The 24451-nt window shown below is 37.7% G+C and overlaps 1 protein-coding gene across 1 annotated transcript in view; it reads left to right on the forward strand.

The window, feature by feature from the left end:
• Positions 1–24451, forward strand: part of plxna1a (plexin A1a) — a 245298-nt gene that overhangs the window by 12469 nt on the left and 208378 nt on the right. The window contains exon 2 of the mRNA XM_067370392.1: positions 18060–19441. Coding sequence (XP_067226493.1) covers positions 18254–19441 — 1188 coding nt within the window. The 5' untranslated portion in view covers positions 18060–18253. The remainder of the gene's footprint in view (positions 1–18059; positions 19442–24451) is intronic.

Here is a 24451-nt window from a genome sequence, read left to right on the forward strand (position 1 = left end):
TTTTTAATATTTAATACATTTAATATTTAAATTTCGTTTTTACTAAATACTAAATTTACTTTGATACATTTGATAATTTAGAAAATTGTTAAATCTATTTATTAACTATATGAAAATTATTATAATAATTTAATCATAATCTAATCATTTTATAAGATTATGTAGAGTATGTAAAATTTTTACAACATTGATTGACAATGATGGTACTTCATGCAAATATAAGTGGTTTGACAAAAAAAAAAAAAAAGCTGGAAAACCTGATTTAATGATGTTGTTGTTGTTTGTGGTTTTTTTGTAGAAAACGTTCCCCTTCTTCCATTAAACCCTCATTATTATAAAAAAATATTATGAACTCATTATGGGGAGTGATTTACAGATAAGAGCCGTGACTCATTCGTAATGAACGTCAGCATTTGCTCTTGTACACAGATGTGCTGTAACTGATATTTAGTTTTTTTGTGGTCATTCGTGGTTGCACTGTATAGCAAATAATTTTTTTTTTTATTCTTTTATTTCTTTTTCATTTCATGATTTGACTTTGCTTTTATGCTTCTGCAGATGCTTTTCTCAAACGGATTCGATTTATACTAAAATTAATTTCTTGAATTGATCGTTAGTGAATTTGATGGTTGTAAATGTGACATAAGAGAAGCTTTGGTAAAGTGTGCTCTGTTTGTTTAATTTGTATCTTCAGATATCCACCTAACTGCTTTAAGTGATTCTAGAAGTTGTTTTTGTTTGACCAAAATTTCTGGTTTACCAGTGCTATTTTAGCCTTGTCATGAAAAGTAAACCTCACCATGATCAATGTTTTTCCTCCCGACTTCCTGATCAAATCAAAAATATATGCAAGACGTCCCGCTTTGAGCCTCATCAGCCTGTCAGGCTCAAAACAGGGCACCTTCCACGAACAGACACCCCGTTGGCAGGCCTCGTTGTCTTAAACGCATTCTGTAGCACTGCAAGGGCTAAATGTGTTTGCAATTACAGCTCACACTAAACCAGAAGTGAAGGTCTCGCACTTTAGAAATCACACATTTGACATCTCTGCTTTTCTTCGCTCCCATATAGCCCAATTTTGCTTGTAGGTCTTGCTAGTCGGATTCCCCTGTGGTATATGCGGAGCATAGCTGAAATACCTGCAACTCTCCCCCGCACCCGCCACTAATCAGTACCACATCTACAGACGCTTCCAGTTTTCCAGTGGATCAGTCTCTGATCCTTCGCCCGCGGGGCCCTGACACATTCTCACACCAACCTCAACCCTTGGCTGGGATGAGCGGGCTCCCCGTCTGCTGCCGAGCCATCGGTCACTGTCATGGCAACACATTCCTGAATTGAAAGAGCTAGAAAGGGGTGAGCGAAAGCTTCAGTGGCTTTTTGCTGCAGTAGAGCCGCGAGTAATATTAATGGCCAAAGGAGCATTCGGACAGCTGGCGTACTGAGGCTATTCATCATAATTGTCACACTCTGACTGATCAACTCCTTTGTAGGGCTCAGACACTCCCGGGACAAGATGCCCTAATTGCTGACTTAGGATCAAGTTTCTCGTTCCCCAGGCCTAATTTATAAGCATTATAAACCACAGACTCTCTCTCACGTAGAAGATCCATAATAAGCTCTAAGGGACATCTTTCACCTTGCTTAATCTCTGCGGTGCTCTTTCATAGATCTAGTAGGTTTGAAAACCGAGTAGCTTTGGTTTTGACACTGATTCGACTTAAAGGGATAGTTCACCCAAAAATGCAAAGTCTGTCATCATTTACTCACCCTCAAGTTGTTCCAAATCTGTATGAATTTCTTTTTTCTGTTGAACACAAAAGAAGATATTTTGAAGAATGTCAGAAACCAAACTGTTTCTGGTCTCCATTGACAAATGAAATTACTATAAATTAGATATGAGCTTTCTGAATTGAATGTGTGCTCATTGATAATAAATAGACAACATGTTTTGGCAGTTTTTATGAATTTGAACAATCTCATTCGTACGATTTGCTTTACGTCCCACTTTTCCATACAAATAGCATCATACAAATTCATATGAAATTGCCTACTTGTAAAACAGTTATATTTTCTCATGAGATCGGGATGATGTATCTTGGTATTGTGATGTCCTTGCTTGTCTGACTTATGAACGAAGTTATGAGCTGGTTCTTTTTAAAGATTCAGTCAAAAATACTCTAGAGCTGCATCTGAAAACTTATGCTGCCTTCGGAGGACGCATTCCAAGGTAGGAAAGCATCAAGGTGCGTCCAAATCCAATGCTAGTTTCTCTTCCTGTCTCCTGAGATACCTTCATCTGATCGATTTTTGAAGGCAGCGTAGATGTATCCTTCGCCGCTTTTGATATCCCATAATCCTATGCGTTCCATTCTGTGACAGTTGAGCTAGAAAAAGAAAGATGGCATCTGAAAATTTTCGATTTCTGTTCAGTTTGTGTGTAAATGTAACAGTCGGGATCATTAATATGTACGCCCCCAATATTTGCATATGCCAGCTCATGTTCAAGGCATTACACAAGGGCAGCCAGTATTAACGTCTGGATCTGTGCACAGCTGAATCAATAGACTATGTAAGCAAGCAAGGACAATAGCGAAAAATGGCAGATGGATCAATAATAACTGACATGATCCATGATAACATGATATTTTTAGTGATATTTGTAAATTGTCTTTCTAAATGTTTCGTTAGCATGTTGCTAATGTACTGTTAAATGTGGTTAAAGTTACCATTGTTTCTTACTGTATTCACAGAGACAAGAGCCATCGCTATTTTATTTTTAAACACTTGCAGTCTGTATAATGCATAAACACATCTTCATTCTTTATAAATCTCTCGCAGGGAGTGCGCGATTTAAAGGGGGCGCAGCCTGAATCGGTGCATAGTTAATGATGCCCCAAAATAGGCAGTTAAAAAAAATCTATGGGGTATTTTGAGCTGAAACTTCACAGACTGTGAAGATCTTCTACTGTAGATCTTTAAACCATTATGCTGCCTCACAAGTCTGTCCGTAATCAGTTTCAAGTCACTGCCTAAGAACTCATTAGTTATCCATTTGAATCTAACGACTCAGTCAGAGCGGTTCTTGACCACGATGTTGTAAACCTGTACAACTTTCTTTCAAATGTTTCAAATGGGATTTTATTTGATATTTATTTGTAGTTGTTTTTTTGTTTTTTTTGTGAACAAATTGCTTATTTGAGTCTGATCTTTTCAGTGAATCATTTACCCCTTTTCCACCAACACCAGTTCCAGTGGGGGTTTCCTGGCCCGTGTCCCTTCACGAACCGTTCCGCGCATTTCCACTGCAGAAAAGGGGGTTCCAGGCCGGAAAGATAATTTCAACTCCAGCTCTATAAAAAAAAAAAAAAAAAAAAATATATATATATATATATATATATATAAATATGTATGTGTGCAGAAGAGAGACCCAGTGTGTGAGAGAGCGAGTGAATCAACAGTTTCAGTCTCAATTGATCTCTGAAAAGGACAGATGAGAGTACTGGCAGTTAATGCAATCTGCTGGTTTCACTAGAATCACTCCCCGGTACTGTGAACAGCAAATCTGAAGTGCCTGCACAAACACTGGGACGTTTGACTACATTTAACAACAACATCTAGCAGCGTTACGTCACTGCAATCTGTGGAAACAAGCAGCCGTGTCATGACAAATCCTCCCTCGAAATTGTGTCTCTATCAACTATCAGTTAATGATTATACTAAGTACATAGAAATGATACTGATTTAAAATATGTATAGGTTACTATATAGTGCATAATAAAACAAACTGAATGTTTCTTTCACATGATAAACTGCTTATTAATTAATTAATAAATAATAATAGCCTATTAAGTGAATAATTTAACATCATTAATTCTTTTTTCAACACTTTTAAATACAATTATTTGGACATTTAACACTTAAAGCGTTAGTTCACCCAAAAATGAAAATGATGTCATTAATGACAATTTGTCATAATTTGTTCCAAACCCCTAAGACCTCCGTTCATCTTTGGAACACAGTTTAAGATATTTTAGATTTAGTATTCAAGCTATTCTACATTGTTTGGTATTGCTATATTTTTAAAAATGGTGTGTAAGTGTGCATCTCGCGGATGTCCTAATTGCCAAAAACGATGGCGTAAAAGTGCATTACCAAGGGCGACAGATGAAAGGATTCAGTGGAATCAATTATATGGAATCAATTCAATTGAATCAATTCAATGGAATCAATTCAATGGAAAGGATTCCGGAAGAGAATACAATGCTTAATAAAGTCGTAGTTTTTGTTATTTTTGAACCAAAATGTATTTTAGATGCTTTAAAAACTTCTAACTAACCAACTGATGTCACATGGACTACTTTGATGTTTTTATTACCTTTCTGGACATGGACAGTCTACCGTACAAACATTTTCAACGGAGGGACAGAAAGCCCTCGAACTAAATGTACATGTAGAGCTAGTGCAAATGCGTGTATAGACTATCAAGCTAATCTGGTATCTGTATGTTATGCTAGTACATATGCTAAGTAATACAGACATAAATGGTTATTATAACATAGTTCAAACAGCATTTACCGTAACATGATTTTGTAGGAATTGTAATCAGGTGCTAAAGAGAGTACCTAAAAGTATTTTGAGTCAATGGAATGGAAACAGAGATCTAATTTCGAAGAGGACCTGATTTATCACCACACCAGTTCGCAAAGAACAGGCTCTGGTTCCAAAACTTGAACCATTCTGGGTGCAAAGGGACATAATTTGTCCTTTGCAATTAATTTATTGTAATGGTATTTTAATGTTAGTTTAGTTTTTAGAATATTTAATTATGTTGTTAGGATTTACTATTCTTCTTCTTCTTCTTCAAAAAAAAAAAGTTAATGGAATTAACAAACTCTGAATCGTTATGTAGAATTGGAACCAGAATCGTTAAATTGCCCTTCTAATCTGCGAGACCACCGCTGTAAGCCTATGGGCAAGAGTGTGTAAATAGTTTGATTTACATCTATTCTTTGCTCTTTCGCTCTCTTTCTTTCTCCAAGAGCCACCAGCAGCTTACACGTTTAATGAGGAATTTCATTTCTATTAAAGATGCAAATGTAGCCTTTAAAGGAGATTGAGATGCTGGGATGAAGCTAGCACTCAGATAGCTTTATCTCACCGCTCTGTTCATTAGCTGAGTGTAATTGTGTTAGCACAAATGCGTTCGGCAGAAACGCACATATCTGTCTAGAAAGGTCAAACAGATGACATAGTGAAGGCGCACACTCACGCACGAAATCGCACTCTGTTTTGTCTCATGCTTGATATCATGACTTTATCTCTTGATAAGTTTTGTAAAATGAAATCGCTGCCAAAGATGTTTGTTTGCATCCGTGCATGTGTAGGTGGGTGCAAAGTAATGAGTGAAGTTAGAGAAAGTGTAAAGCTCAGCACACAAACTCACGCTTCCGTGTGCGGAGGGAAGCAGGCCAGAGAATGGCCGTTGCCCAATGATGCGATCCTGATGGAATGTGCGCTAGCGAGGCCTGCGGAACATGAAACACCATGAGCTCGGGAACTACTGTTATGGGATTTGAAGTCTTTATGCCCCTTTTTCCCCTGTAGTTTAAAGCATTGCACAGCCGGAATCAGTGGAGCGTTCCACATTCTGATCCTGGCACGAGTATTCGCTTGGCATTTGCCGCAGATAATTGTAGCTGGCTTAGAAATGACATCGTAAATCGTAATTGTGGAATTTACGAAAAAACACTTTGATTTGCAGCCGTGTTTATCATAATAAAGTCGATTGCACAACAGATGAGAGTGAGCTAATGAAAGAGGATAAGATGCAGCGGTCGTACTTCTGCGACGGGCTGAAGGAAATAACCGAACGCTTCCCAGGAGGGAGAAAGCATTTTATTGATGGCTGAACTTTGAGTCAGCAGTGTTTGCGTGCTTTTATTGGCTCTGTGGGAGCTGTAGCCCAGACACTGAGGTGTGGTAATGGACGTGGATCTATTAACATAACCAGGGATGGAACGGGATGTGTCTGTTTGATCTGCGCTTGTTGTTTGTGGGTGTTGCAATTGGAAACACTGTGATTGTGTATTCCTTACAGTTCTGCGTTCATTTGCACATTTATACACATCCTCTATGTGAAACTATGCTTATGTGGTCACAATACATGGTTGTTAATACCACAGCAGAAACTACAATGCTGTCGAGCACATTCCTTTAAAAGTTAACTATTAATATGAATATATTAAAGGGTTCGTTCACCCAAAAATGCAAATTCTGTCATCATTTACTCACCCTCATGTCATTCCACACCCATAAGACTTTTGTTCATCTAAAGAACACAAATGAAGATATTTTTAATGAAATCTGAGAGCTTTCTGTCCCTCCATAGACAGCTACACAATTACCACTTTGATGCTTCAAAGACAATTTTCTACCCCTGTAGGGATAGACAATAAAGTAGATTTTTAATTGAATTCACATATAAACATTCATCAACTCACACATCAGTTGTGGTAAACAGAAGCTCAAGCATGTTTTCTTGACGTGTGAGAACCAATGAGGTTCGTTCTCATGTGTTACACAGAGCTTCCGCAAGAACCAATGAGGTTCGTTCTTGCGCATCAAGCAAGCTTCTGTTTGTTAGCTGAGCAATGTTTATATGCAAATTAAAGCTTAAATTAAATCTGTTCATCATATAAGTATAAAGGGATCGTGTCTCTTCAGAAAAATTGGACTAAACTGTTCGACTCATGGATTAGTTTTACGATCTTATTCAAACTTTTTGAAGCATCAAAGTGGTAGTTTCAAGGACTTTTAATGGGACAAAAATATCTATGATTTCATTGAAAATATCTTCGCTTCTGTACTGAAGATGAAAAAAAGTCTTACAGGTTTGGAACGACATGACTGTGAGTAAATGATGGCAGAAGTTTCATTTTTGGGTGAACAATTCCATTAACAAATACCATTTGTTTTAATATAATTTATTAGTTATTATTTAAATTATTGGCATTAATATCAAATATTGTATACTTTTACACATAATACACTTACAGACACTAAGGATTGGTATCTGAATTGAGTCGGTAGTACTCATACTTTATTTTATTTATTTATTTATTTTTTTTTTTTACTTTTTATTTTACTTTGTTTAACCTTTTTTATTTTCTAATCTTTTATTTTATTTTTTACTTTACATTTGGATTTTTTAATATATCTATTTTTATTTCATTTTATTTTACTATCAACTTGGTACCAAAGTGCATGGTTGTATGAAGCATGTTTGTGTATAGTAAATATGAATGACTTCACCACAGTCATACTGACCATATGTTTTCTTACATTAATATTGATATCATTACAGCATGTGTTAATCTGCCATGACTAGCTGTCTTGTAGTGTGAGTTTGCATAAGGTTGGTCACAGTTGTGTCATCTGAGGCAGGACTAACATAAACACATTCATCCAAACTGCTGCAGTTGCAACATTTACACCAACGTGAAAAGATCCAGTGATTAGACTTGATGGCTTTTTCCTTGGGGTGTCGTGTCTTTTCTCATTGCTCAGTTTATGCCCACTGTGACCTTATGAGCCTGGATTTCTTCTGCTCTGATTGAAGATAAGTACTGCACTAGTCTTTAGTCCATATAATAACACAGCAGTTTTTGGATACTAGGAAGTATACGTTTAGCTGCACATCATTGTACATTGTGTGTCTTTAGAGTTAGTGGTGTTTGCTAAGGCCATTATTATTACTCATACTTCATTTTTTAAAACTCTTAAACCTAAGTTTTAAACTCATAACTTATCCCACACTGTTTATTCAAAGGACATGATTCATTTCTGAAATGGTATGTTGAGTTTGACAATAAAAAAAGGTGAAAACACTTCCCACTTCTTCTGCTGTTGACCTCAGAGTCCATGCGTCCAATCAAAATCTAAAGTTTTTTTTTTTTTGGCACAACTTTGATTGCCACTTAGTAGAAAATGGCCAAATTAGACATCTGCCAACATGAATATGTGTTTGTGAGATGCCACATGCTCAAACCATGAACAAAACAAATGTAACCCACTTGGACAATGAGGACAAACATGATTTGTGCCGACCACAATGTGATTTAATGAAGTTTATTTATTAAAAGTTATTTTATTATACTAAATTATCTTATGTCATGTTTATGCAGTTCATGATAATATTTATACATGTCAATGTTTGATTAAGGACTTTTTTTATTTAGTTTGCTACCCTGTAAACAGGGATTGACATTAACACCCGCCAAATTTATTCATAATATATACATTTTTCAGTTGTAGTCTTTTAAAAAGGCATCTGAAATAATAAACTAAGTGCAATGTAGACTTCTCAAAAATATTGGTTTTTCGATACGATGCAGAAATATCTGAAACGCTCCCCTCACTCATTTGTTCTGGATGAATATTGTTAGTGTCACAGGGCTTGAATTTCGGCGTGGGATTGTGCGTTGCACATAATTTTACTCATTCCTCCAGATTTTGTGCTTGCACTCAAAGTGCGCACACACTAAATTTAGTTCTTTTTCACTGCTTATTGTGCTTAAACAGTCAAATACACTGGTCCCACTTTATATTAAGTGGCCTTAACTACTATGTACTTACATTTAAATTAATAATTCGATACAATGCACTTATTGTGTACATACATGATTTTACATTGTACTTATATTTTAAAAACACCTGCATGTAATTACATCTGTAATTAATTTCTGTAATTACATTTATAGTTACACTGTTGACCCATCCCTTACACCTTACCTCTACCCTTAAACCTACCCTTACCACCAAAGCTTTTCCTAACCTTACCCGTATCCCACCTCAATAGCAGCGAAAGTGTTTTGCAATTCAGTATGAACCCAATAAGTACATTGTACTTATTTTTTGATGTAAGTACATAGTAGTTAAGGCCACTTAATATAAAGTGGGACCAATACACTCAAGATAATGTCTGTCTTGGCGAGTATTCATGTAAACACAGTCATGTAAACACAGTTATGTTTTAAGTGAACGTAAACTGTTGAGAAAGAAAATGCATGCGTCAGCTCTTAAAGTGACAGCAGCCTAATATACCTGCTGCCATATTATGAGATATCTATATGGCAGTTTTTCCCTAATGGTATCGGTGTCAAAGTTGTGGCCAGTGAAAATGCTGAGTGGATAGTAACTTTGGAAAACCACTAGCCACAGTGGCTGGTGAGGAAAAAAGTTATTGTCAAGGTCTGCTTGTAAATATCTGGGTCGTGAAGTAAAACCAGCTGTAAACCACTGTTATAATGTGCAGTGTAAATCTAGTACCACTGGTTTTTCTTCCCAAAATGCACCTGTTTATATTAGGGTGCTGTTTAACCCACTGTGCAAAGTTGTTGGTGGTTTGGGGTGGCGAGGGAGGGGACAGCTGTCATGGTGTCAGTGGGTCACACGCTAAGGAGTGACGCTATAAAAGGAGGACAGTGTTCTCTGATTTTGGCACATCCACAGTGCAACAGGCCGCTGCACAATCACCTCCTCAGTGTCCTCTACTCCTGCAGACACCGGGTCCTCCCTGCTGCACGGCCATTAGTCAAACCCAAACAATATCCACCCTCAGCATGAGAGAGCATGGTCTAGAGTTAAAAGACCTGAATGGAGGCGGAGTGCAACTTTCTGTGGTCATTTATACAGGAATTAGATTAGCAATTAGCAATCAGTGAGAAGCAGAGCAAATGTTTTGTTTTGTGTTCTAGATGCTGTGCATAAGCCATCTCATGTTGGGGATGCATCATTTTTGTCTTATTCGCCATGGTTCATTAGCTGATCTTTATTAAATAACAACAGAATTATACGTTATTAAAAGTATAAATAAGTGGTGTTTAGCTTTAAAAAAATTCTTCTAGGTGGTTGCCAGAGCATTGCTATTCGGCTACTAAAATATTCAGAGTTGTTCTTAGCATGTTGCTACGTGGTTGTTAGGGTGTTCAAATGCCAATTGTATAAACATAGCCATTATGTACAGACTACAGGACTTTTTAAGTCCTAACCGATTGTGATATCTGGTTGCATCATGCACATACAGAGAATCTTTCCAGATTGTCTTCTCTCAAATCTCAAACATGCACACACTACAAGATTTGAAAATTGTGGTGCATCACACACTACAAGATATTAGGAATTCCATGCCAGAGGGAGCACTTTACGTGATCTCATGTGGAACCGGATATGAACTAATGGATATTGTCTGTTCTTCAGTGGACAGAAATTTGACTGTTCATTTTAATATCCATTAACAGTAGCTAACATTAGCCTCAAAGGTTAAAACATGTGATACCACATTTGACTGCTTCAGACACGTCGGCGCTCCCCCATCTTGGAACGGTCAGTGTGTTGCGCATAATCTGGTTGTGAAACCGCCTAGATTTAGTTTACACGACAACGATGTACTAAAAGCAGAAAAGTTTTTTTCTTTGTACAGATGACAACGTAATCAAAAGTTTGCTTTTTCAGGCCACCACAACGCCTTTGTCGTGTAAATTAACGGCCAAAATGTAAAAATAAGTGTTCTGTTTTTAGTTGAAAACGGTGTCGTGTAAACAGCCCCTTTAATTCCTGAAAAAATGGGATAACCTTTTACAGGCGAGAATGTGTTGGTTTGTATTATTATATGCGTTAACTCACTATTACAGGTACTATGGTAACTTTGTAATGTCGTGATAGCTGACGCCATCGTCAAGTTGTAGTATGTTAGTTGTCATTGGTTTCACTTCAGAGTACTTGTGCACATCCCAAGTAAAGTCTGTCTGTCTGTCTGTCTATCTATCTATCTATCTATCTATCTATCTATCTATCTATCTATTTATCTATCTATCTATCTATCGTTCTATCGTTCTATCGTTCTATCGTTCTATCGTTCTATCGTTCTATCTATCTATCTATCTATCTATCTATCTATCTATCTATCTATCTATCTATCTATCTATCTATCTATCTATCTATCTATCGTTCTATCGTTCTATCGTTCTATCGTTCTATCGTTCTATCTATCTATCGTTCTATCTATCTATCTATCGTTCTATCGTTCTATCTATCGTTCTATCTATCTATCGTTCTATCGTTCTATCGTTCGATCTATCTATCGTTCGATCTATCTATCGTTCTATCGTTCTATCTATCTATCGTTCTATCTATCGTTCTATCGTTCTATTGTTCTATCTATCGTTCTATCTACCTATCTATTGTTCTATCTATTGTTCTATCTATTGTTCTAGCTATCGTTCTAGCTATCGTTCTAGCTATCTATCGTTCTATCTATCGTTCTATCTATCGTTCTATCTATCGTTCTATTGTTCTATCTATCGTTCTATCTATCGTTCTATCTATTGTTCTATCTATTGTTCTATCTATCGTTCTATCTATCGTTCTATCTATTGTTCTATCTATCGTTCTATCTATCGTTCTATCTATCGTTCTATCTATCGTTCTATTGTTCTATCTATCGTTCTATCTACCTATCTATTGTTCTATCTATTGTTCTATCTATTGTTCTATCTATTGTTCTATCTATTGTTCTATCTATTGTTCTATCTATCGTTCTATCTATCTATCGTTCTATCTATCTATCGTTCTATCTATCGTTCTATTGTTCTATCTATCGTTCTATCTATCTATCGTTCTATCGTTCTATCTATCTATCGTTCTATCGTTCTATCGTTCTATCTATCTATCGTTCTATCGTTCTATCTATCTATCGTTCTATCTATCGTTCTATTGTTCTATCTATCGTTCTATCTATCTATCGTTCTATCGTTCTATCTATCTATCGTTCTATCGTTCTATCGTTCTATCTATCTATCGTTCTATCTATCGTTCTATTGTTCTATCTATCGTTCTATCTATCTATCGTTCTATCGTTCTATCTATCTATCGTTCTATCGTTCTATCGTTCTATCGTTCTATCTATCTATCGTTCTATCGTTCTATCTATCTATCGTTCTATCTATCGTTCTATTGTTCTATCTATCGTTCTATCTATCTATCGTTCTATCGTTCTATCTATCTATCGTTCTATCGTTCTATCGTTCTATCTATCTATCGTTCTATCGTTCTATCTATCTATCGTTCTATCGTTCTATCGTTCTATCTATCTATCGTTCTATCTATCTATCATTCTATCTATCTATCGTTCTATCTATCTATCGTTCTATCTATCGTTCTATCTATCGTTCTATCTATCTATCGTTCTATCTATCGTTCTATCTATCTATCGTTCTATCTATCGTTCTATCTATCGTTCTATCTATCGTTCTATTCTATCTATCGTTCTATCTATCGTTCTATTGTTCTATCTATCGTTCTATCTACCTATCTATCGTTCTATCTATCTATCTATCTATCTATCTATCTATCTATCTATCTATCTATCTATCTATCTATCTATCTATCTATCTATCTATCTATCGTTCTATCGTTCTATCGTTCTATCGTTCTATCTATCGTTCTATCGTTCTATCTATCGTTCTATCTATCTATCGTTCTATCTATCTATCGTTCTATCTATCTATCGTTCTATCTATCGTTCTATCTATCGTTCTATTGTTCTATCGTTCTATCTATTGTTCTATCTATTGTTCTATCTATTGTTCTAGCTATTGTTCTAGCTATTGTTCTAGCTATTGTTCTAGCTATTGTTCTAGCTATTGTTCTAGCTATTGTTCTAGCTATCGTTCTAGCTATCTGTTTATATATTGTTCTATATATCATTCTAGCTATCTATTGTTCTATCTATTCTATCTATCTATTCTATCTATCGTTCTGTCGTTCTATCTATTATATCTATCTATCATTCTATCTATCGTTCTGTCGTTCTATCTATTCTATCTATCTATCTATCTATATATCATTCTATCTATCGTTCTGTCGTTCTATCTGTCTGTCTGTCCGTCCGTCCGTCCATCCGTCTAAACTAGTGTTATGTTGTAATACTTAAGCTTAATACTGAAAGTAAAAAAAAATCACTATACATCTATACCTTTGGGGATTTAAGACAAGTTGGAGGTTAATTATTTAAGAACATTCTTATGAGGAATTCAAAGAATTTTCTTATCTGTTTTTTCTTACAATTAATCTAAAGAAATGTTTTTTAACTTTTTTTTTTTTTAAGTTTATTCTTAAGAAAATAGCAGAAGAATTGTATTCTTAATGTTTCATAAATCAGGTCTCTGTTCTACATTTTTTTCCTGCTGAATATTCTGCCTCACTTGTTAAATCTATTGCAAATGCAGTTTCTTGACATCATCTCTCACTGGAACAGTTGCTATTTGGCTGTTTTTGCCTTTTAATATATGTGTACATTAGTCTAAGCTAAGGAACTGCAGAAATTGCAGTCCTTGTCGCCTTTTAACCACCATTGTTGCCGTCAGCTCTTTATTTCTCCTCTCTGGCATGAAGGAATTATTTCCACAGCCAGTCGCGCACTTACGGCCCGCTGTGTCCCTCTAAATTGTCATCCTCATAACACTCACACAATCTGTGAATGTGCAGCATTCACACTGAAAATTGGCCACCTAGACTGAAACAAAACTTGCGTTGCTATATCATCTTTTTAGCTGAATAAGATGATGACATGTCGTTCCAAGACTCTGCTTTGCAAATCATTTCCTGCTGTCAACAACTCATTGTTTCCTCCATCATCCCCTCGCGATCACAGTCACAGTGTAGCTTTGTTAAAATATCACTTTCATTGGAGGTCTTGCTGGATTGAGGTTATTATTGCTTTTTTAAATTGTAGGCTAAATCGAGGCTGTCTGGTTTTAATATCTCGATTTATATCAAAGCATACCAGTGGTGTTCTACAGTTTGTCTAATATCATTGCAAATATGTAGCATTTTCTTTCTATTGCACACGCAAATGTAGTCTTCCAGTGGTTTGGTTTTTGATATGCATAGCTTAACAGTAATAATATTCAAATATTTGTCCTGTACACATTTTTGTTTTGTGCATTAATTTTATTACACTAATCTGACATCTTAATTTGATTACGTAAATTGGATTTATTATGGATTTCCATTTATTATGCAGTCCAGAATCTGTTTTCATGTTTAGACACCTGATAATAGTGGTGGTAATTAATTGTAGGTAGGAGGAAATACTGAAAGAGAGAAAGGATGGACAAAAAAAGATATACAGAGAGGCAGAATTTATGAATGACAAACAGAAAGAATGAAAGACAGACAGACATAAAGACAGAAGCAGAATAATAAAGAAAGCCCAGACTGTGTGTTTGTGTGTATGTGGATTAAGGCCTCTATGTATTGATGTATGTGAGTGTGTCTGCGTGCTTGTAATAGAAAGCAGATCCTGCCATGCAGAGCCTCTCTGGGTGGTTTAGTTGTGGCCATCACTGAGTCCTGCCTTCTACCCCACAATGCTCAGCGATGTGACCTCCATGTTAAAGAGGCACTCTGTATAAATTTGCTTAAGTATGAGGTGCCGTTTTCATGGCTTGTGCTGTAATTTATGTGCCACAAGCAATAAATCACCGTGGATACCTTGGTCCCGCCAGCCATTTTCTGAGCCAGGCAGGTTTTGCTATCCTGAAGGTGCCATGCAACTCCCATACCACCTCTAATTGATTCATCCAATTTCACCTTTATCCTTGGTGTGGGCCTTTTTGGAGCAAGTGGGTGGATACCCTAATTGCTCTATCCCACGCAAATAGCATTGTGGTGCAGTATTATAAATTGCAGCACGTACAGTATATATTTTGCTGAATTTTCAGTTTATTGTATTTTCTCTCTCTCTTTTTTTTATTTCATTTTCTAAGGTAAAATAAGTGGACACTTGGATCTCCATTTAAGCAGCTTCTGCCACCTCATTAGCATATCTTTGTCCCAGATAAGTCAAAACTCTGACAGCTTTGTTTTTTATAGTCGATAATGGGTCAGGTGCAGCATTGCTAAATTCAATTTTAAGTGTGTTGTGGAGTTATTTAGTTAGTTACTTGGTTATTTATAGGCAATTTTTCTGTGTTTTTTACTGCTGGGAATTAGCTTTGACAGTGTCCCTGTATCACAGAGCCAAAAAGCACCAAGTAGTGCTGACTCTGAGTCAGTTGAGCTGAGAAGAGCTCAGCTGTGATGATCAATACAGAGGAGAGAAATTTGGACCCCTGTCAGCACACTACATTGCACAGCAAATACAGTGAAGCGGTATAAACTAAAAATAGCTGAAAATCGGACTTGTTTAGAAAACATTGTTTTTGAGTGCCTCCAATTACTGTTTCAAAATTGTTTCAGTGCATGCTGTGCTGATTTTTTTTTTTTCTTCTTCCAATATTTCATATATTTGTAAAATCCATTGATACCTTAAACTCAGTCTTCTCACAGACTTACTCTGCAAATTTGGGACGTACTAGATGTTAAGTGTTAAACACAATAAGCAGTGAAAGCTGACTGACACAGCATAAGAGCGTGTGCAGAAAGCCTCGTCTTTCAGCATGCAATCGCGAATTCAGTTCTCTTTCAGGTCTTATTGCGCTTGAATGGTCAAACATATGCAGTTATGTCAAAATGCCCATTGTTTGGTGTATTCATGTAAACGCAGTCGGCTATGTCTCAAGTAAAATAAACAGTTGTGTATAAACCGGATGTATATCAGATTAATGAATCTGTACATTTGCTCTTAAAGTGACAGCAGCCTAATAACCTGCTGCACTGTGTCATTAATGTGAATCAAACAAAAGAGAATATAACTTACTGCTCTTGACTGAATAACTTTTTAGCTTTTAATAAGAATACATTTATATTTCATACAGTGGAGACTATGCAATATTTTATTTTTACATTTGATTATTAAATTTCTATACTTATTCTAACTACACGTTAAATAAACCTGAAAAACTTAATTTAATTCATATTTTCGTTATATTGTATTTGTCCTATTGTTTGTAATTTGCTTCATTTTCCTTATTTTTAATAACAGAAATTAGATAAAATAACACAGTAATAGGACTGCATGATTTATCGCAGGCTGCAATTATTTTATGCGTAGTTTGTCAGATCTGTACGGCTCTGTGATCAGTAGTAAATGCTTCTCCATCTGAAAGCCAGAGGGCGCTCTTGCGCAGAAACTCCAAATATGCCCTGCCTCAGAAGATAACATGCGTCAAATCGCTGTAGCTGAATAAACAGAAGATTGAAACGTTTTGATTGATTAAACATGTCTAATAAAACACACGACTGCCTTATTCTGTGTACGAAGCTACATCATCTCTCAGAAGGATGCTTAACAGTCGTTTGAATGAGTTTGGAGTAAAAACATATTAAATATTGTCATTTGTTGGACTAGATGTTAATAAATGCTTCTCATGTCTGGAAAGATCTTTGACGCGTGTTGCTTTTACAAATGTATGTTATAAATAACTCAAACTTGCAGATGGATTAGCATTTTGAGCCATACTTCATTGACAAGCTGTGCATTAAAAAAAAAAATCGCAGCCTTTGCGATTTCATAACAGCACTATCGCATTTAAGCGATAACTGCGTTTAAGTTCAATGTTATTTTTTGTATCGTGCGATAATTATATCATGATATATATTGTTATCATGAAATAAGTTTTCATATCGTGAAATGAGAATTTGGTCATATTGTCCATCTCTAATATCAATACAGTATTGTGACCAGTGTTGATGTCAACAAAATTACTAAAATTTCCATTGATACCTCATTACAGTAATTCATCGATTTTAATTCAAATACTTTTTAATAAAATGTGACGGCTAAAAACTGTTGTCATTTTCCAAATAATCAATAAAATTGTTTGAATACGTTTCCCCCCCCATGCTGCAAATTGTGATGCGTATCGTGTTGTCCTATAGCAGGGCTCTTAAACTCCAGTCCTGTTGGGGCCAGTGTCCTTCTGAGTTTAGCTCTAACCATATACAAATCATACCTGAACAAGCTAATCAAAGTGTTCAGAATTACTTGCAAATCAGACAGGTAGATTAAATTGGGATTGATAGTAAAGCCTGCAGGACACTGGCCCTCAAGGACTGGAATTGAAGAGTATATGATGTGTACTGATGTATGAGTTTTTGCCAGCATGTGTATCTGCTCTCTTGCACAGTTGTTTTGTAGCCTTGCGCATGACAGTCAGCCCACAGTATGGCTCACAGCATTGAGCGGTGAATGAGACCCAGAGGCAGTCTCCTCGCTCAATAGTCTTGTGAAGTGAGATAAATGTCATCTGAGATACAATGATGCTTCTGTTTTGAACACTGGAGAAGGTCACAGCAGCAGACAGTCCCTGCTGCTGGCTAGATGAGAGGCCTGAGATTGCCCTTGTTTAACTGGTTTTGCACTCTGAGGATGTAGCTGGACACCCCAAGCTCCTCTTCATCACCCATGATCACATGAATGTCATTAGACTTTCAATTAGAACAAATTTGATGGATTGTCTCACTTTCCGCAGCCCTGTGGTCGAGCCAAGAGGGCGTGTTGTCTGTACTGTGGTATTTTAAAATCTGAATGCTTTCCCGCAGTTCAAGGAAAGTGCTTTTGTTTTATGCGGGGTCAACTTGAATGGCTTCTCTGAGCAAGCGTGAGGAAATTAGAGCGTTTATTGCTGACGCTTCTGAGCTTATGGCATTCTTCAAGGTGAATTGGTAAACCAGTCTACAGTTATGGCATCACTCACTCTTTCCTCATTCCTCATCTCCTCTACTCTCTCCTGCTCTATTCTCGCTCTTTTGCTTCCCTTTTTGTGCCAGCTGAGTTGGCACAGACTGTGTGAAATATTTAAGGGCACAGCAGGTCTATCAGACGAGTTCTCAGTGTAGAGTTTGTGGAGTGCACTGCTGTCTGCAAGCTTGACACACTCATTAAATGTTGTATAGGATTCCACCCAGGGCCTCACTGTAAGATATTTATGTTTATGTATTATGGGTTCTTTTCCTCTTGGGCAGGCAGAACTTTTAAACTCTAGTCAAATCAATAGACAATGTTCTATTCTGTTTTTCTCCAACACTCATGATGTGTTTTTCTACCCTTGCAGGGCTAGCGGCCATGGCGCTGCAGATGATGGTGTAGACGACAGCTCCGTGCCGAGAGAGCAAAGAGGACACTGGGTCAATAAGTTGCTCTCCTCACTGTAGACTGACAGACGCTGTCCAGGTTTTTTCCGGGCCCAGGATCAGAAAGGTGAACGGATCACCTGCCCTACCGCTTCCTCTCATAAAGATATTAAAAATGCTGCCGTATGGGAGGAGGCCCCTTCCCGCCTCTATTTGTGAGGCTTTCCTCCTCCTTTTCTTCCTCTCGTTCCTCCCTCTACATGGGGGGCTCGAGGTTAACCTCTCTTCCTTACGAACCTTCACCCCACCAGAAGGAGGGCTTACGCATTTGGTCGTCCATAACAAAACGGGTGAAGTCTACGTCGGTGCTGTCAATTGGATCTACAAGCTTTCCAGCAACCTGACCAAGCTCCGAAGCCATGTTACTGGCCCTGTGGTGGATAATGAGAAATGTTACCCACCACCTGGGGTTCAGTCTTGCCCTCATGAGCTGTCACAGACTAACAATGTCAACAAGCTGCTGCTTCTAGATTCAGGGCAGAACAGGCTCATTGCATGTGGAAGCACCTCGCAGGGTATATGCCAGTTCCTTAGACTGGATGACCTCTTCAAACTGGGTGAGCCGCATCACCGCAAGGAGCACTACCTTTCCAGTGTGTCCGAGGCTGGCACTATGTCAGGAGTGGTTATTAGTGGAACCCAAGGTGAAGACAGTGGTAAATTGTTTGTAGGTACACCCATCGAAGGAAAATCAGAGTACTTCCCGACTCTCTCCAGTCGTAAGCTGATGGCTAATGAGGAGAATGCTGATATGTTCAGCTTTGTCTACCAGGATGAGTTTGTCTCATCACAGCTTAAGATTCCATCTGACACCCTTTCCAAGTTCCCTACCTTTGATATCTACTACGTCTATGGCTTCAGCAGTGAGCAGTTCATCTACTACCTAACTCTCCAACTGGACACCCAACTCACCTCGCCGGATGCCAGCGGTGAACAATTCTTCACCTCCAAGATTGTCCGCCTCTGTGTGGATGACCCCAAGTTCTACTCCTACGTGGAGTTTCCTATTGGCTGTACCAAGGATGGTGTGGAATACCGATTGGTTCAAGACGCCTACCTCAGTCGGCCTGGTGCCAGGCTGGCACGATCGTTGGGTATTTCTGAACAAGAAGAGGTGCTGTTTATTGTTTTTGCTCAGGGCCAAAAGAACCGGGCGAAGCCACCGAAAGAATCTGCCCTGTGCCTGTTCACACTGCGTAAAATCAAGGAAAAGATTAAGGAGAGGATCCAATCCTGCTACCGGGGTGAAGGTAAACTGTCCCTGCCCTGGCTCCTCAACAAGGAACTGAACTGCATCAACTCAGTAAGTCACACTTACTAAATATATTGTTTGTTACACTTTATTTCAATAGTCCACTTTAGACATTTCTACTAACTATAAGTAATTTTGCAAATACATGTCAACTAACTCTCAGAGTATTAGTAGACAGGTTAGGGTTATGGTTAGTAGAATAAGTTGGCATGTTTTTCCAAAGTTAGCATCACAATAAAGAGATATTAAGAAGACGGTCTACTAATACTCTAATGACTGGTGGTTGACATGCAGTTGCAAAGATGTGCTTGTAGATTTTAATCCTTACTTGTTTGCAAATGAACTTGAGTAATTTAAGTACCTCAACTCAGTTCCAGTGTTGATTGGTGTTGTAGCAATCAATCATTTCATTATAGTATGCATGCTATTTCCAAATCATTGGTGCAGTAAAGCAGTTGGGAATGTCTTATCCGTGTTTATGGAGAATCTCAATGTTGTGTAACAGGGAAAACTCTACTCTCAAGTCAGATTAACTAGCCTAGCCACATCATTAGCTCAGTCCATAGGATTAGCACCCTGTCGCTTTCTTGCCATGTGTCCATTTCCTCAATTGATAATTGATTCAGTAAAGTTGACCTGTCTTTGTTGACCAAGTCCTCTTGGGACCTTTGTTCTGGAGTCAGAACAATGTGGACAGCCAAAGAGAGGCTAGCGTGCAGGCGCATAGCTAATCAACAGAACTCTTAGCTGTACTCTCTACATAGACCCTCATAGGAAATAGCCAAGCCGGCAGTTCTACACTGAACACAATACTCTAGCACAGAATGAGGGGATTATTCCCAGAGAACAGCCCAAATCCTCCCTTCTATTATATGTGCAGCATGTTCCTGGGTGATTCAGCTTTACTCAGACATACAAGAAGAGACACATTTTGGCTGATGGAGCTAGTCGGAGACTTGTGAGAGTAATAAAAATAGAAGGATGGAGATGGTGATTATGAAAGAAAGGAAGATGAAGGGAAGGGAGGCAGATAAAGAAAGTGTGCTGACTTCTCATGTAGTATTATGATATATTATGATGCAGTCTCAGTGATAGTTATTGTTTCACAGTTCTCATGCCATGACACCTCATCTACAGTATTTTGTCATAACACCAGTGGGTTATGAATTATTACATTTCACCGACAACTTTTATTAAATGCCCCAAATGAGAAAACGTAATATTCGCTTCAGTTTATAACAGCAATATCTGCTCTGATCAAACGTTTAGTAGCACATACATCAAAGCTCTAAATTTCAAACTAGACAGTAATTCATTTTACCATCCATCAAATGCTGAATAGTAATCACTATCAGACTACATATCACAGTAGAAGAGACTAGCTGTCATAATCTCTTTCAAAACCAGGTTTGGTTGAGACCTTATATTTATTTATTTATTTCCACCCAGGAAATGATGGGCTATAAATTAATAACACAAGGTGTACTAAGAATTGTTCATTAAAAAAATGTGCTTTTCTAAAGAAAGTTGGCAGAAAATTCAAGTAAACAGGGAGGCTGATGCTGTTGCATCAGTTGTTTATGATGATCCTACTTCACCTGTGTCCTTGTTAAAGGGATAGCTCACCCAAAAATAAAAATATTGTAATTTACCTATCCTCATGTCATTCCATATCTGTATGCAATTTTCTTTTTTGCAGAATACAAGATATTTTGAAACATGTTTGGATCCAACAACATTGGACCACGTTGACTTGTATTTTGTAATGAGACAGTTTTCAAAATATCTTTTTTGTCCTACAAAATGAAGCAATGCATACAAGTTTGAAGACGGATAATGATGATAAATATTTTTTTGGGGTGGGGGTGGGGGGGGGTGTTGCTCCCCTGTTGCTCTGCCATGAAAATAGTCTAAAAGACTACTTTTAAATGAATGCCTGCTGTTGCAATGCAATGCTTACTTGTGTTATGTTATGAATCGGCTTCTGACACATTTTGGAAATTATGTTTGTGTTCATGAACTTGCGTAATGTTTTTTAGGGCCTTACTCTGCCTTCTGCACAGTCTTAACAGTAGTTTTTATAGTGCATTGTGGGTAGTGTAAACCATATGCTCTAACCTCTAATGCAGAATTTGATGGTAGAAGCAGCCACAGTGGTAGACTCCGTCGACGAATAACTGACAGTGGCATTAACGATAATAACTGCTGCCATTATAATAACGGGCCTGGAGCAATCTGCCTTGGTAATGATGGCGGCACGGCTGGCTGAATTGGATGAAAAGATAACGCTCTGAGGGTCCTCCACTGGCAAGGAGCTTCCAGCTTATGAATAATTCACCCTCACTCACCTTGTGTTATTCATTTATAGCCCATCACAATCAGCGCATGATCAAAAATCCCTCTGCCTCCGCGCTCTGCTTACAAGCAATTAATGTTGTCATTTTCCAATCACAAACCTCACTTTCATAATTCAAAAGGCTTTGGGGGAGATACATGCAAAGACAGACGAAAAGCCGACTGGAGCGGGTAAGACGACGGGAGATGCGTGCAATCGGACAGACAGACAGTAAGCGCTTTTGACGTCTTTCTTCTGCCCACCTGTCCCATTTCTCATGGTAAAGCTATGCATATATGTAAATGAGAAACCGTACATGATGGTGCTTGATTACCATCTGCGACACTGTGTTGCAATCCATCAAGGATACGTCAACAGAGTCAAATAATAATTACGCACCGACTTCTCTGTTCTGCTTTTTATCAAGGCTGGCAGTTTTTTTTTAGCGTAAACCATTTCTTTGGCCTTTTCTTTAAAAAAATAACTGACGTTTATAATGGACACTTCTGTTCATGCACAGCAAGGGCCTCTAAAATGATTCAATGCAACATTATGATGCAGCATTTTGAGGCACCATGCTTTTGGAAGATGAAGACTGAATTTGTACTTTGCTGCCAAAGTGGCCTGTTCAGATGCTGATGTGAGTCTTTCTTATATGTTCAAACCTATTGATCTGCAGGATATAGAGATTATTCTGCTGGATTGCGTCTTTTTGTCTATTTCCATGCGGCTTGCATGGCAGACTCTCCCCTCTATATTTCGATTTTATGGTGGCTGTAACAACCGAGGAACTTTTAAAAGTTCCAGGTCACCTTCTGTGCCAGATGCAAGCTGGTTTCTAACCATCTGAATTGTGCCCGTAAAAAAAAAAAAAGGGGAGGGGGGGGCAAAACAAAAACGTATTAGCATTGCTAATGAGTTTTCAAGTGTGTCCACAGATGATATAATGAGCACAACAATACACAATAACAACATACAATTCTTACTCTTCATTTCTGTACTTGAAAACGCAGAGTGTGAATCGCTTTCTTGGGAGAACATCTCGTCATTAGAATGACTTTTAGCTGATTTTGTGTGTGGCACCGAGACAAATTGTTGTTTAACTGATGAACGAAAATACAGCAGGACCGACTCCTCACCCTTTGCTTCTTTGCATAATTACATTATCACTTATCTCGGTTGATCACTTGCCTGGTGATTTTGATTGCTAGCAGTTATCCTTCTAGTGCTCAGTTCTGTTTTTCCCTCAGACTGAAAGATTTTCTGTCTTGTCTTTTAATCTCAGATGCTATTGAAAACTTCCCAGATGAAAGACTTTGTGATTTAATCATGACATTGAATATCATTTGCTTGCTGTTGGTGTTCACTTCAGTTCTTTCTGACTCCCTGAGGAACTGCTCAAGGAAATGAGAGAACAAGTCCACGCAGGAGCTCTTCACGGACAGGCAAAAAAGATATTGTACTGGATTACACTTTAATGGCTTCCCATCTGTGCCTCCTTCCCTGTAGGGTATTGATCAGAGATGACTGGATATTGAAAAATCATATAGATGAAACTATATCCACCTCAATAACCTCGGGGCTAATCGTTTTTCCATAGTTTTATTTATTGTGCTTTGGAACATAGGTTTGAGATTTAAGGGAATCCTTTGTCAATTTTTCTTTCTTAAAGGGGAAACAATGAAGGAAAATTGACTGTAAATATCTATTCATTCCGATTGGGTGCACCAATATCAATGTCAGAGAAAAGGAATGAGTACTGATACTTTCTATTTGGTATTTGCTAGGACTGCTCCCCAATAGGTGACTAACAAGAAGAGGCTTAGACGACCAAAATTCACATTAGTCGGTTAGTCACGAAAAAAAAAAAAAAAAATCACGCAGTCTGTGACAGACAGATCGTTAACAGCATTAAATCCAAACGTTCGTCTATCATTCATCATTCATCAACCTCAAACATGACTTATCAATTGAAACTTGCAACTTTACAAGTCCACTCGCTCTAATGTTAACCTATAAATGTGCACGATTATTTGGCACATATCCAAGTGTTTGTGTGGAGAGCTCACTTACTGCATGACATGGAGGTGCCGCTGCGATCACTTGAATTTAAAGGGTTAGTTCACCCAAAAATGAAAATTCTGTCATTTAAGTACTCACCCTCATGTCATTCCATACCCGTATATTAAGATATTTTTGATGAAATCGGATGGTTCAGTGAGGGCTGCATTGCCAGCAAGACAATTAACACTTTCAGATGTCCAGAAAGCTACTAAAGACATTTTTAAAACAGTTCATGTGTCTACAGTGGTTCAACCATAATGTTATGAAGCGATTTTGTGTGCCAATAACGACTTTATTCAGCAATATATAGTGATGGGCGATTTCAAAACACTGCTTCATGAAGCTTTGAAGCTTTACGAATCTTTTGTTTTGAATCAGTGGTTCGGAGCATGTATCAAACTGGCAAAGTCACACCCCCCAGTGGTGAAGCATTGAAATTTCGAAACACTTATGACGCAACGAAGCCTCGTTTACTGAAATCATGTGACTAGCAGTTTGATACGTGCTCTGAAGCACTGATTCAAAACAAAAGACTCGTAAAGCTTCAAAGCTTCATGAAGCAGTGTTTTGAAATCACCCATCGCTAGATATTGTTGAATAAAGTATTTATTTATTTATTTTTTTTTTGGCACACAAAAAGTATTCTCGTCACTTCATAATAT

Source organism: Chanodichthys erythropterus, chromosome 20 (assembly GCF_024489055.1).
Source record: "Chanodichthys erythropterus isolate Z2021 chromosome 20, ASM2448905v1, whole genome shotgun sequence".
Lineage (NCBI taxonomy): Eukaryota > Metazoa > Chordata > Actinopteri > Cypriniformes > Xenocyprididae > Chanodichthys > Chanodichthys erythropterus.